Below are 13,972 nucleotides of genomic sequence, written 5' to 3' on the forward strand. Positions count from 1 at the left end.
TATGGAAAAATGCAAGTAATAGAAAGATAGTAACTGAAAAACAGGGGAAGGTTGCCCTCTTCCATGTCCGTTCCCCCATCATCTGACATTCCTTCTCCCCTTTAGTAAAATTCTGTAAATAAAGGAAGCAGATGATGTGATAAAGTCAAATCGTGCAAAGATTATCCTGGGCCAGTAGAGAAAAAACAGCACAACAATCATTTGGTAGGGGGTTGCTTTATTGGATACACCAGATCAACAGAATCCCAAATGATCCAATCAGTTCCCGTTAGCAGCAGTGTCCAGGGGATTGGCAAAAGAATCCCATCCATGAAAGAGTGCAAGAAAATAGTAGAGTCAACGAAGACACATTTAAACCACGGCCCTTCCCTGCTATGTGCCAAAGTCCTCTCAACAGTGTCATCAGCCAACCCATGAAGCACGGGTGCCCTGCAAAACCAAGAGGCCACTCATGGAAAGGAGGCGGGACTAGGTCTGGCCAAGGCTCAAACTGGGTTCAGCTCAGACGGCAGGACTGAAATAGTTTCTATGGGCTAATGTTTCAGGTGAAGACATTAAAAGGTATTGCATACAAGGGTTGCATATTTGCCACACAAAAAATGGCTGCTCCACCACAGTTCATTTCTTAAGCCTGGAGTTAGAGAAACATGTAATTAAGTTGCTTGTCCCTTCTAATATACAAAGTCCTGTATGCTCAGAGCAAGGTTAATCTTTTTATTTTAAAAGTAACTCAACCTATTTCTACTAGCTCTCTTTTGGTGGGCCTGAGCAGCTGGACCCATGTTAGGACCTGTTTGGACACACTATTTTTCATTTTGTTTGTGCATAGCTGTAGACCTAAAAAAGCAGAGAGGACTGCTGTGGAAAATGCTCTACAGCAGCATCTTATCCTATTCATAATCCTTCGGGCTTGTACCCCTGACCTCACAAGAATGAGGCAAGAGACCATCTGAATATGATACACATAAGCTGCCAAAATGAATGTCTAAACATGGGACTAGGGAACCCAACCTTATAACCTCCTTAATCCAATCCACTGGTAGAAAGCAGACCTGAGCAGATGGGGAGAAAAGCACAGAAAATTCAAGTAAATGCTTGCGGGGAGGACCGAAGTGTATGGGCTGCTCCAGGCAGCAGAAGCAGGACTCTGGTTTCCATGAGCTTCCCAATGTTGAGCCATATGGCCTATGCCTCATCCATGTGGGACTCCTGCAGCAACCCACCCAGATCCAGAGCTGTTTGTATCATTTGGCCCTTGTATCTCTGGCCTGCAGGCGCAACAGTCCTTTGGCTCCACAGGCTTTGCAGTGGAATGGAAGAAGTCCTCCAGAAGCCCTGTATAAATACTTATTTACATAGCTGCCCACAACTCCATTCCCTGCCCAAACAAGGAAAGGAAAGCTATGGAAGAACACAGGGCAGCCATTACTACTGGTAGTACTGGCTGTGCACACACACACAGCTAGTTGATGGCACAGCAGCACCTTGTGGTCGTGGCCAGACAAAGGCTTCAGTCCTCTGGAGGGTGCTGTGAGCCTATGGAAGAGTTCCTGTTTTGGTGTCACCAATTGGCTTTCACAGCATTAATGTCGCTCACTAGATTTTGCGCCAGGCAGATGCCAAAGATCTGAAATACAAAGGAGATGATGCATATAAACGAGGGAAGAGGCACACAAGACTTGTACACACGGTAATGTAATCCTTACATGATTGGTGGGTTTACTGAATTCACTTTCATTACACAGCCCTCAATACATTATCAATGTCATCATCACCATCCTAATAGGAGCAAGGGAGTGATTTTGGACCCTTTGTTCTTCCAATAAAATGAAAATTAAAAGTAAGATCTGGGAGCTGGGATGAAGCAGAGTGAAGAGAGCATGAGATCCACCTTTGCTCTCTGCAAAAACCATTTCAGAAGGCAGTTACAATTGGGGGCGTGGAACCACGTCAGAGTTTTCATGGCCCGAAATAGAAAATCATTGCAGCATAACTACCTTTACTCTAATTATTATAAGGTACAATGCCTTAGGAGTTCATTCTGTCTATGAATCATACTCAAAAGTGTATTCCTTTCAAGGGGAGTATGGGCTCCCCAGTGGCTCCACACTCCAATACTCAAAATTGAAAGAAAGCACCTTATATTTCCTTTCAGCATGTTAGGCTGATACTGCAATAACAGTGAGGAGATATAGAAAGTACTCTTTCACAATCTCAAAAAAGAGAGAGAACTTTCAGACAATACGCAGTTACTGATTAGTCCAGTTCCCACAGAGATCTCATATGTTATGGAGATTTTTGTGGGCAATTCTAATACAAAAGAGGACACAACTCTAATGCAATCTGCACCATTTATTTCATCTGCCCTTTTAATTATGATTTAATAAAGATCATTTTGGCTTGTTGGTGGTGATTGTGCACTCTTCAGTCTGCTTCAAATTCATGAAAACCCTCAAGTGAACATATCAGGAAAAGCACAATCAAAACAGACTGTTTGAAAGTCTCCAAAGAGGGAGACTCCACTCTGAGGCAGAGAGTTCCACTGTTGAACAGCTCTTACAGTCAGGAAGTTCTTCCTAATGTTCAGGTAGAATCTCCTTTCCCGTAATTTGAATCCATTGCTCCAGGTCTTAGTCTCCAGGGCCACATGCAGAAAACAAGCCTGCAAGGTCAGCAAGTGGTTTTCTATGACCAAGCAGGAATTCAATCCAATGCTCAATGCACTATAACATGCAGACTTTCTCATTTAAGTACTGTTCTTTTTAAAAACTCCTGACAAAAGAATCAACAGAATCGAGGTCAAAACATTAAGTTTATTTTGGAATAAAACAAATATTTTATTTAATTATCTTGAGATGTGCTCTAATTTTGTCTGGAGATCTAATCTAACTAAATCCTAAATCCTTTTGTCTGGAGATATAATATAATTAAATAGCTGAAAGGTAGGTAATTGTTTCCTTTAGCTAAAAAAATGTATTTGTGAACAGATCCAAAGCATTTTCAGATCCTTTATCAACATATCCCTGTCACAGGAAGCATCTTGCAAGGAATAGAAGTCCAATGTGTCTTGTTCTGGGACCAATCTGTTGTAAGGATCACCACACCAAACACACACAGACACTGATACTTAAAAAGTAAGTCACTGATAAGTTATATATATGCTAAACAAAAATAGAACCAGTCCTTGATACTCAAAGGGTTTATATGATACATTTGATGGACAAGGGAGTGGACTATAGATTTCACTGCAAGAAAAATACAGCACTGCAGTGGTGGAAAAGACAATCTTATTCATTCAATCAAAAGGGAGACTCTTGCTTTTCATTGTGATTGGATAGCTCTCAAATTCATTCACATGAGTGGTAAGATATCCCCATTCATTTCTTGCTCTACAGAGTAATACCCTGAAGAAAAGAGGAAATCCACCTAAAAGTCCATACACACATACACATTTTTCTGGTCATTTCCAGGGCTCAGGCAAACCTGAATGATGGGGTTTGCATACATTCAAATTAGTAATCATAACATTTAAAATTATTTTAGCTGTTGTTTGTTCCATCTGTGTTGTAAGTTACCTTGAAGCAAATAGAATGAATGAAGCCAATGCCAACTTCTCCACTTTCTGACTTCTACTATTTTAGGGAGAAGGAAAGGATTCTTGAGATGAGACCACATGGCCCATTTGGGCAAGTCATGGGGATAGAGCTGTTTTTAAAATTTCTACATTTTTAAAACTACAACTCCCAACTATATTAGGATCACGGGTTTTGAAAACTGTAATAAGAAAAAGTCATTTTTTCAAACACAAATGGCAAGGAGAGGGGTGACACAGTGAAGACCTCCTTGATCTGTGCAGTTTTCCCCATGAGTTTCCCTTTAGTTAAAGATTAACCCAAGGCTGGATGGTCAGAGATCTGACAAAGTCCAGAGAAAATAATTCAGATGTCATTGTGCAAGCCCCTCCTGCACTGGAACTCAGAGCAACAATTTGTAAAGTTTTCCAGCCCAGGAGTCCTTGCCATGGGAAAAACAATAACATCAACAGCTCAGAATCACAGGGCCATATATACCTGGAGCAACGCTACACCCACAAAGGTCCCGGCCACCACAATGAGATTGTCCTGAACCCATTTCTCAAATTGGCCAGCACATCCTTTGGTGTGGATGAAGCTCTGCTGCTCCAGCTCCTGTAAAAAGGCAAAAGTTTGCATGGGAGTAGGCACAGACATGTAGGCTGAAAGGAAAGGCCATCCCCAACTCACAGAAGAGAAAATTGCTTTGCCTCAGATATTGTGAGACTAGGCAGCTCCTCCCATGTTCCCTGGACCCAGCAATCCAAATATTTATTTACTCCCTGGTCTTAGCACAGTGCAATCATCTGGATCCAGTGCTATGATTTCCAGTTTAGGGCATGCCTCAGTTTGCTGCCCTTTGCCTTTAATGTGCTCTAAGCCTAGCGCTGTCTCTTCCTAGCAGGTCATTTCAGAAAGGACACCCACCTGGCTCCAGCCACCACACCAACCTGACTCTCACCAGTTTAAGGCGGACATCGTAGCCACACTGTGTGTTGAGAACATCTTCCTGGAGGAGAAAAAAGGAGGCACAAAGCTAACCAATTTTTCCCCCTGAAATTCCCTCAAACAACTTTTCCCAGAAAGGGATTCATTACTTCTCTCTCAAACCTCTCTAGCATTTCCTCTGCCCTCTATACCCCATCAAACAGCTCAGCTGTAGCATACAGTTCCAATGTTTACTTCCATCCAGGCGCAGGGACACCTTATCCAGTGCATGCAATTACAGGCAGTCCCCAGTTTATGAACAAGATAGGTCTAGGTTTGTTCTTAAGTTGAATTTGTATATGTAATGAAGTATGAGTTTTGTATTCATGTTTGTTGTGTTTAACTATGTGCTTGTGGTTTAGTTGGGTAGGTGTGAGACAGCGGCAGCCATTTAGTGGCTCTCCTCTGAGGTAGTTGCCATGAAGATGTGGGCTGAGCCATCTGCCGAGGGGAGAAGTGAAGAGGTTTTTAAAAAGTGAAGCCTCAGTCTGTGCTCTGATGAGGCACAGGGAAGATTGATTTCAGGTTGATGGGATCAAGGAGACTCAATTGTTCATTTTGAGTCGGTTTCAAATAAATTTGGTGACTTATTTAATGTAGTTTGTGTCCTGGAAAGGCACAGAGAATCTATGATAGTATATCACAGGGGTGACTGTGGTTTGAAGTCACTGGATAGTCCCAAGTTTCAGACTTTGGGACCAATCCCAGCTGGACTCACAGAGATCCATTGAAGGAACAGGTTAAAAGGAGCAGAGGAAGAAGTTTTAACTACTTTAAGTAAAAGAAGTAATACTTTAGAGAGTTTGATTCATCTCATTCTAGTATTGTAACTGTTAATAAGAATACCTTTAAGTGAAACATCTTTTGTAACCACCAAGCTTGTGCCTGAATAAACTTGATATTGTTCTTTTTACATCAAAGCCTCTGTCGTCTATAGACTCCCTCAGCACAATTGCGCTACCATTTTAACACCGAATAAAGTAAAAGGCTTCCTCTGAGCTATTGGGTGGTTAAGCACTTTTATAATCTAAAGGTGTCTCTCCACACAGTGGTGGCTGCATTTCCACTAATCGGTGGCAGTTATCTTTTATTATTTGGGACATCTATTCGTTATTAATTGGGTCTTCTACGATACCCTCTTTTACAGTATACAATTAGAACAGCTACATTTTAAAGTGTAACTTCAGCCTTTTTTTTTTTAGATAGCAGAGAGCAGTGGTTCTCAACCTGTGGGTCCCCAGATGTTTTGGCTTTCAACTCCCAGAAATCATAACAGCTGGTACTGGCTGGGGTTTCTGGAAGTTGTAGGCCAAAAACACCTGGGGACCCCAGGTTGAGAACCACTGGCATAGAGAAAGGTTAAGACCCCTTTAGTGTTTGTTTTGCTATCTATGCCTCTATTCAGAAGATTTTATTTCACTTATTGTTCCTGTTTCAATTGGATTTTGAAAATGTTGGGTTTTTGTGGAGACAAGGATTGGTGATCAAACTTCAGGGGAGACATCTTTTCCCCATAATAAAATTTACAATAGTGAATTCTGCTTCTTAGAGATACATTTCCTCTCATATCCTGTTATCTCACCCCCATTTGTAACTAGGAGTCATATGTAAGTCAAATGTTTGCAACTCAGGGACTGCCTGTACACTAATATGTGGCCAGTGATCTTCTAGACTCGACTAAGAGTAGTCAACCTGGTGCCTCTCATATATTATTGAGCTAGAATCCCCCTTCATGCCAGAAGGAAGTTCAAGGATTATGAGAGCCACAGTCCTAAACATCTGGAAGGCACTCAATTCCCTGGCCCCACCCTAGAGTGTCAATCAAACATTTTAGTAATTTCTGCATTACATCTGAACTTAGCATGCTCTCCATACATTCTCTAGGCCTACACAGGACAAGCAACAAAGAATCTTCCACGACTGTCACTCTGCCACTGGCTGTTCCTGAGGTTATTTATGGCTGATTACTCATCCTTCTTGTCTCGACTTCTTACCGCAGGATCCTTGACACAGCAGGAAAAGGGCACCCCACAGCGTTCTCTGCTGGGGTTGGAGTCAGTGCAGTTGAAGTAAATGTTGAGATTCCAGTCATTAGGCCCATGCGCTCCACAGCAAGACCACTACAATCATAGGATAAAGCATCAGACTGGGACAAATATGAAGAAAACAATTACACCTTTATGGCACTAATGCATGATATGGTTAAAGCCAAAACTAGCAGAACTGTTCCTGAGAATAGGACTCTTGGCAGGATATGGGATGAGTCATTTAAGTGACATTTCCATTATATATATGGGAGCATAAATCCCCCCTTGCATGGCAGCCGCTAAAACAATTTCTGCAGTGTTGCACCTTCATCAACAGCCACCAGATGGCAAGGTGAATTTTGGTTTGAGACCAGAACAAGGGCCATTCTAATCCCACAGGGAGCAAGAGGCAGTTTATTGCCAGCTGGATACTCTGGAATACTCCTGTGTTGCTGTTCACTTTTTATGGGGCAGCTACATAACACTGCCATCAAATTGCCATTTTCCTGTATCTTTCCTATTGTCTATCTGTTTCTACTCAAAGGGGCAGAGAATTCAACTTTTTTGAGAAAGAATTCAAAATAATTGAAAACACTGGGATTAACTTCCGAGGAGCAAAGTGTTCTGACAGTACCCATTTGTCCCTGGAATGCTCTCTGACCTTACCAGGATTGATAATGTTGGATTTACAGCAATGCATTATCTGCAAGCTCAATTTCTGCCACAAAACACAATAAAATTCAAATGGTCAACTGAAACAGGGGAGACCTTCAACCGATTCATCCAGTCACACCATATTGCAAACTATGTCAGACAAAGCAGATACCAAACCCAAAGAGGATATTTTGGCTTATGAGAAGGTCATACAGGATCTGTACTGTTCTCTTCGGATTGGTATTAACACAAACTGTCATATCCCAGCTAATGTAGTGGAGTATTACAACCATGCTGTTTTCAATTACCCTTAAACATTTGTGTCTAAAACACCTATGTTCAGCTATAGATGTCCCAGATTGATCTATTGTGAGTATGGATGTCATTGGGGAACTATTAGGTGAACTTAGGTCTGGCAGAACTGCAAGATATGATGGCATTCCTCTAGGAACATAGCATTAGTTGGTGAGCACCTATGTTGGCTTTTCTTTTTTCTCTAATCAACAAATCTCGTATTATAGTCCCTGCAACTTGGTCCCGAAGATTATCCTCATAATGCCAACCCATTCATTTCTTATCTGTTATCAGAAACATGTATACCAGTTATCTAAGACTTAAATTAAAAGCAAGGATTAATGCTAACATTCTGGGGGGGGGGGGATAGATTAGTTTTAAAGAAGGCTGTTCCATGCCTCATCCTTGCCTGGTTTTGTTCCATCTTGCACTTAAATACACTGTGCCAAAAGAAGACATCATTTTTTCTGCATTTATTGATTTCAGATTGGTGCTTGGTTTGATTCCACATGACCTTCTCTGGAATTCCACAGACAGGCAACCTTTATTTCAAATCAGTTCCTGTACTATAATACAACAGTTTAAGTTAGCTGTACTAGTCAAGGCATCTCACATATTGCCTTGACTTGGGTCTTAAGAAAGGGATGTATTCTTGCCCCTACCTAATTTAATTTATATTCAGTTAACCTTCCTTAGACCTTGGCACCTTGCCACCCACCCACCAAAGGCTGACTCTATTAAAATGTCTATCCTTCTTTAAGGTGATGATGAGGTAATGATTTCCCAGATTCGACTGGGTCTTGGGAGAATTAGAGGCTTCTATGAGCACTGCATCAATAATCTCCTAACAATTAATTACTCAAGAACAAAAGTTTTTTAAAGAGGAAGATTAGGTTCTCACAGTCCATAGGAGAGAATAAAATTGAACAGGTGGATTACTATAAATATCTGGGTTTATGGTTTCACGAAGCTATAAAGTGAAGGAACAAGAATAAATACGTTAAATACAAAGCGGAACAAAATGTACAAGCAATAACCCACTTCTTTTTCTCTGGAGGTGGTAAATTTCTTCCAGCAGCTCTCTGCTAAAATTGTCCCAATGATACTTTTTGGCACCACAATTTGGTTTCTTCTCACTTAGAGCTCATTTGAAAAAAGCCACTCTTTTTTCTTAGATTAATATGTGTCATAGGACCTGTTCTTTACCTGGAGAAAGACTTAAATTCTTTAATATTCATGATATGAATTTACTCTATTCATTTTTGGCTCCACTGTTGTCTAATCCTTAATCTCAACTCCCTGCTGTGAAAGGCAGTATCTGAATCTTTTAAATCACAGTAGTTGAGTGTAAAATCATCTTGATAGGCTTATCTTTCTCCATGTTTTTACCCATGGACCTAGGTGGCACCAAAGCAACTGTTAAACAGAGGTTCATGGACGCTGATTACCCAACACTATAAGGAGCTGGAAGAGGACCCTGCTCCTCTGTCACTGGGTTTTACCCCTCTAGAAGGTTGATTAACTACTCCAAAATACAGAAAGACATTTTCCTTGCAAGGTTTTAATGTCTTCCTTTCTAGTCCATTAACTGACAGATTTAATAAAACACTACTGAACAAGAGATGCTGTCCCTGTGATAATCTTTATTGTGTTCCATCATGCAACATCTCTCTGGTCAGTGCCCTGAACCTTTTGTGGTTATGCCACTTTTGGGTTCTGGCAATTTATCCAGTCTTCAAATGGCAAAGTTTCTAAATCTAAAGTTCTTTAACCAAACTATCCATGTTGATATCCTATTACTTTATTTAATTTAATGCCTAAAGCCATACCACCCTGAACTTTATTTAATACTGTATTTTCATAATTAACTATTTGATCTCATTGTAATTTATACTGCTAATCTGAATGCCCACTTGCACTTTTTAAAAATGTATGTAGCACGCTGTTTTACTGGTCTGCTGACAACAATAAAGTAATGTATGTAGGTATATGGGAAAGAAAACAACAATGACATAATTGCTGCAACTGTTGCTCAGTTCAACAATACCAACTCCTTCAAAAATAAAAAATGGGGTTCGTCTAGTAGGACAACTATTCTGTTGCTATAAGATTTAGGCAAAGGTGAAGTAAAGCATTTTCATGTGACTAAATCCTACTATGTTCTGTCTGTACTAATATAGTCATGAAAAAGCAAATTCTGAGCCTACCATTAAAAAAAGCATTTCTGTTTATATTTTAGAACTAATAACATTGTCCCTCTATTATTTTTACAGCTTTTTAAAAAAAAGTTATAAAATGTATAGATTAAAAGATTATCAAGCAAATATCACCAGTGTTAAAATAATGCAGACAAGAAAAGCGCTATCGTGGTGGTGGTGGTGTTTTTAAATCAGTGCTATAAAATTTGCATTGAAAGGTTTTGTTTTCAGTGAAATTGTATTTTGTAAACATTTGAGTGATGCAGGAAATGCAGTCAAAATTTCAGTGAAAATTAAATGATTAAATGAAACATACACACGCATGTTGATAAAATGCTGCTTAAACAAAAGGTAATGACATTGCTCATGATTTAGTGGTCTGATTTTTCTTTGGTTTGAAACGAAATAGAAAAAATCCTACAGAGAAACAGTAATTTCATGACAAATTAATGTAGACGTACTATAATATATGATTGGACATAGTGTGGTTACTCCATAATGTGTGCAAAACAAGCATATCTGATTTTGATGGCACTGTGATAGGCTATCAAGATGAACCAATTCACAATGAAGTACTTTGATATGCCTTTTCCACAGGTGCCATCCTATCAGTGTGTTCAGTTTTTAATTTCACCTTCTAATTTGAACTAAAAATAACACCTTCGTGCCATTTTTTCAATGTTCACACAGTAAACCTTAAATGGAAAAAAACATTTCAGCACAATTTTAAATACTGATTAATGGGGAAAAACATACTGTCTTACCAGCTGACACGATATTAGCACAACGTTGTTTATTTTTAATCTTTTGCTGATGTTTTAATTAACACTAAAACACTTTTTGTTGACCTTAAAAAAAGCATCACTATGGAAATAATCACACAACAGCACCTAATTATTTTTTTAACAAAAAGTACTTTTATTCTAATTTTAAACAGTAAATTAAAATACAGATGGAAAGATGAGTGCACTCAGGTAAACTCTCCTTCCCTGCCTAAATGGCTGTATCATGCCTTCTGGTGAATAGAACATAATGGGTTATATGCCCCAAAGAGACACATTATCCCCGAAGTGTAGAGAGTAAGCTACAATTCCAGAAAGGCAAGGTTTAGGGAACAAGAAAAGCTACCAGCCTGGAAGTAACCCAAAAGAGATCCAGAACTAAGTTAAGACTATTGGAATGACTGTCACACGAAAGGGATTCATACAGGTAATGGCATCTCAGTTCATACTTTGTAAAATTAGATAAGCTCCAGATAATCTAAGGACTAAGTTTTATGTCCCTGGGAAATCCATTTAAAAAATAATTGATTAGAAATGAATTTCTAATTTCTCAAAACCAACAGAAGGATACATGATTAGGGGAACAGCTGACTGTAGTGGGTAAGGTGTGACCAAATACAAACAAGGCTTGGATAATGTCTCTTTCTCAATGTATTCAGTACATGAAAAGAATGCACATCCCTGAAGATGCCAGCCACAGATGCAAGCAAAAAGTCAGGAGAAAATGCTGCTAGAACACAGCCATACAGCCTAGAAACCACACAACACTCCAATATAGATCTCTACTAATCTGCCTGCTATTGCAAAATAAATATTCCCTGAATGGGTTAAAAGCTCCAAAGTGGATCTTAAATTACTGTGTCATGTTGATATGAGTCTCTTTTCACGAATACTGCTGGTTAGGATGGAACTTCAGAAATAAGTTTTGAATTCAGACACTCAACAAGACCAAGCAACAGATGCCTCAACTTGGCTTCCAAAGTATCACATGAAAAGCAAGGCTTTTCCATACAACATCCTGAGCTAAAACCCCACCACAACAAAGAGCAGGCATGCCACTCACATATTCCTGAGCAAAGTCTATGAGGTTCTGGAGGTCGATGTCATCACGGTAGGCCTTGACATTATTATTGATGAAGAAATTGAGCTGGTCCTTGATCCAGTCTTTGAAGATGAAGGCCAGGATACCTGCCGTCAGCTCCAGGAAAAAGATGAGCCCCAGGAACACAGAGAACTGGGATGGGATGAGGGATCAAACAGAGACAGGTTGTTAATCAAGTGCAAGATCAATGAAATCTGGACATTCAAGATCAGTGCAGGTCCCTTCCAAGAACCCATGTGTTCAACCTGATCACAACTCTCAGGGATCTACTGCTCATGTGGAATTAGGTTGCTGTAAGAACTTTGTAGAAGGCAGAATATATATATCAGGAAAAAAAGCATTCTTAATAAGTATTTCACTGGGGAGCCTCCAAATTCTCATGGTATCTACATTCATCTTTCAATACTGCTGCAGTGCATTTCCTATAGCTATTATTACACAGAAATGTACCTTCCGCTACAATAGAAGGAAATTAAGTTAACACCATCTTCCTCCCTCCAACCCCAATTTCCCAGGAAGGTTCAGAGAGGGAGGAAATCCAGCAGCAGTGTCAGGAACAAAGCATGAGTATTGCAATGTCAAATCCTATATTTTCCTAATTCTATACCTCTATATTAAACTCCCATCACATTAAAGCACATTGGCTGCCTATGAAATACTTCTATTTGAAGCAACAGATACATTTTTTTCCTATAGCTTGTGCCAATCATTCCTGCAGTGCCAAATAGAAATCCAGTTGCTGTTAGTGCTCTTTGAGCAGCAAGGCCTGGGCACTGCTCCACTTAAGCCTGAGACGGGGAATATGTGGCCTTCCAGATGCTGCTGATTTGCAACTCCCATCAGTCTTAGATATCACAGTCAATGAGAAGGGATCATCTAGAGTGCAACAAGTTATTCAGCACTGCCCTAGCCTCTTGCCTTTATTTCTAAGGTCCAGTGAAGCTGGATTAGAAATAAGATGATTACTAAGTAAAACTAAGATGTTTTTTCTAAGCACTGCAAGCATCCTACATACATGAGCTCAGCAATCATTCTCTTCTCTGTATCACAAAGTATGAAGGCTGAAGCTGTATAAAAAGAGTGTCTGCTTAGGGCAATCCAGTGAATTCATGTCTATGCTGAAATATGGATCAGAAATGCTGAACTCTGGGATTGTTTTATAAACCTTTCCCAATCATGCAGTCTAGGGATGACAAAGTTTTAGACCAACATAGCTAGAAAGCACCAGACTGGGAAAGGATGTGATTGTGTTGGGGGTTTGCCTTCAAGTCATTTCTAACTTATGACAACCCTATCATGGGGATTCCTTGGCAAGAGTTGTTCAAAGGGATTTTGAGGCTGATGGAATGGGACTTGCCCAATGCCACCTACTGAGTTTCCATGGTCAATCAGTAAGGTGAGCCCTCTGCTCCAGAATCCCAGCCTAACACTCAAGCCATTACACCATGCTGGTTGAAGGCTGTGCTACACCGCTCAGAAAAGAAGGCAGAAGAAAAAACTACTTACAAATTTGAGCAGGAATGTATTCTCTCTCAAGGCTCCAATGCAGCCAGCAAATCCCAGCACAAACATTACCACTCCAACCACGAGGAAGAGCCAGACAGGATCAAAGCCTCCCAGGTCTGTGATGGAGGACAGATTGGAGAGCACCCCCTGGACAGAGACCAAGGAGTGTGAGTCTGGGGGGGGGGGGGGGAGGCGGAATTTGACTGCATAACTGAGAATCCTTCCAGTGAGAATCAGGCTCGAATCTGACATTGCATTTCTGATGTCCCAGCAGTTATTATTGCAACCAACTAAACCGTTACAACAACCACCTGGGCATTAGTTCCGCCAATAGTGGCACTTCCTTGTGTGCTGAATGACAACTCCCATCATCCCAACTATTGGCATGGTGCCTAGAATGACAGTAGTAGTTCATCACACCTGGAATGGCCCAGATAGGAGAAGACTGTGTTATGTTATTAAATGTTTGTAAAACTGCAAGGTGCAGAGGCGATTCTATGAATTTTAACCATAATTCAAAAATATGTTAAATATTGTTTTAAAATATTTTTCATATACATTTTCTCCTTTCATTTAATTTAACTTTTTTGGTGTGTGTGTGTTATATATATATATATACTAGCTGTGCCCGGCCACGCGTTGCTGTGGCGAAGTCTGGTGGTATGGGAAATAAAGTATTGAGGAATTGGTGGTAGTTAAGGTAAAGGGTAAAGGTTTTCCCCAGACATTAAGTCCAGTCGTGTCTTACTCTGGAGGTTGGTGCTCATCTCCATTTCTAAGCCGAAGAGCCGGCATTGTCCGTAGACTCCTCCAAGGTCATGTGGGATGACTACATGGAGCGGCGTTACCT

General features: G+C 40.3%; 1 protein-coding gene across 4 annotated transcripts in view; it reads right to left on the reverse strand.

Annotated features, from left to right (window-relative positions):
- Nucleotides 1-200: 200 nt before the first annotated feature.
- The window catches only part of tspan17 (tetraspanin 17), a 32,365-nt gene continuing 18,593 nt past the window's right edge, over nt 201-13,972 (reverse strand). For 2 of the 4 annotated variants that reach the window (XM_003227780.3, XM_008121113.3), the window contains exons 3-8: nt 13,123-13,269; nt 11,578-11,748; nt 6,554-6,679; nt 4,534-4,581; nt 4,071-4,187; nt 201-1,627 (exon numbers count right to left, since the gene is read on the reverse strand). In XM_003227780.3, the coding sequence (XP_003227828.1) occupies nt 1,562-1,627; nt 4,071-4,187; nt 4,534-4,581; nt 6,554-6,679; nt 11,578-11,748; nt 13,123-13,269 (675 nt within the window). In that variant the 3' untranslated portion in view covers nt 201-1,561. Of the gene's footprint in view, nt 1,628-4,070; nt 4,188-4,522; nt 4,582-6,553; nt 6,680-11,577; nt 11,749-13,122; nt 13,270-13,972 lie in introns of all 4 variants that reach the window. The other 2 variants (XM_008121115.2, XM_062970196.1) reach the window with 2 other exon arrangements.

The sequence above is a fragment of the Anolis carolinensis genome, chromosome 2 (assembly GCF_035594765.1).
Source record: "Anolis carolinensis isolate JA03-04 chromosome 2, rAnoCar3.1.pri, whole genome shotgun sequence".
NCBI lineage: Eukaryota > Metazoa > Chordata > Lepidosauria > Squamata > Dactyloidae > Anolis > Anolis carolinensis.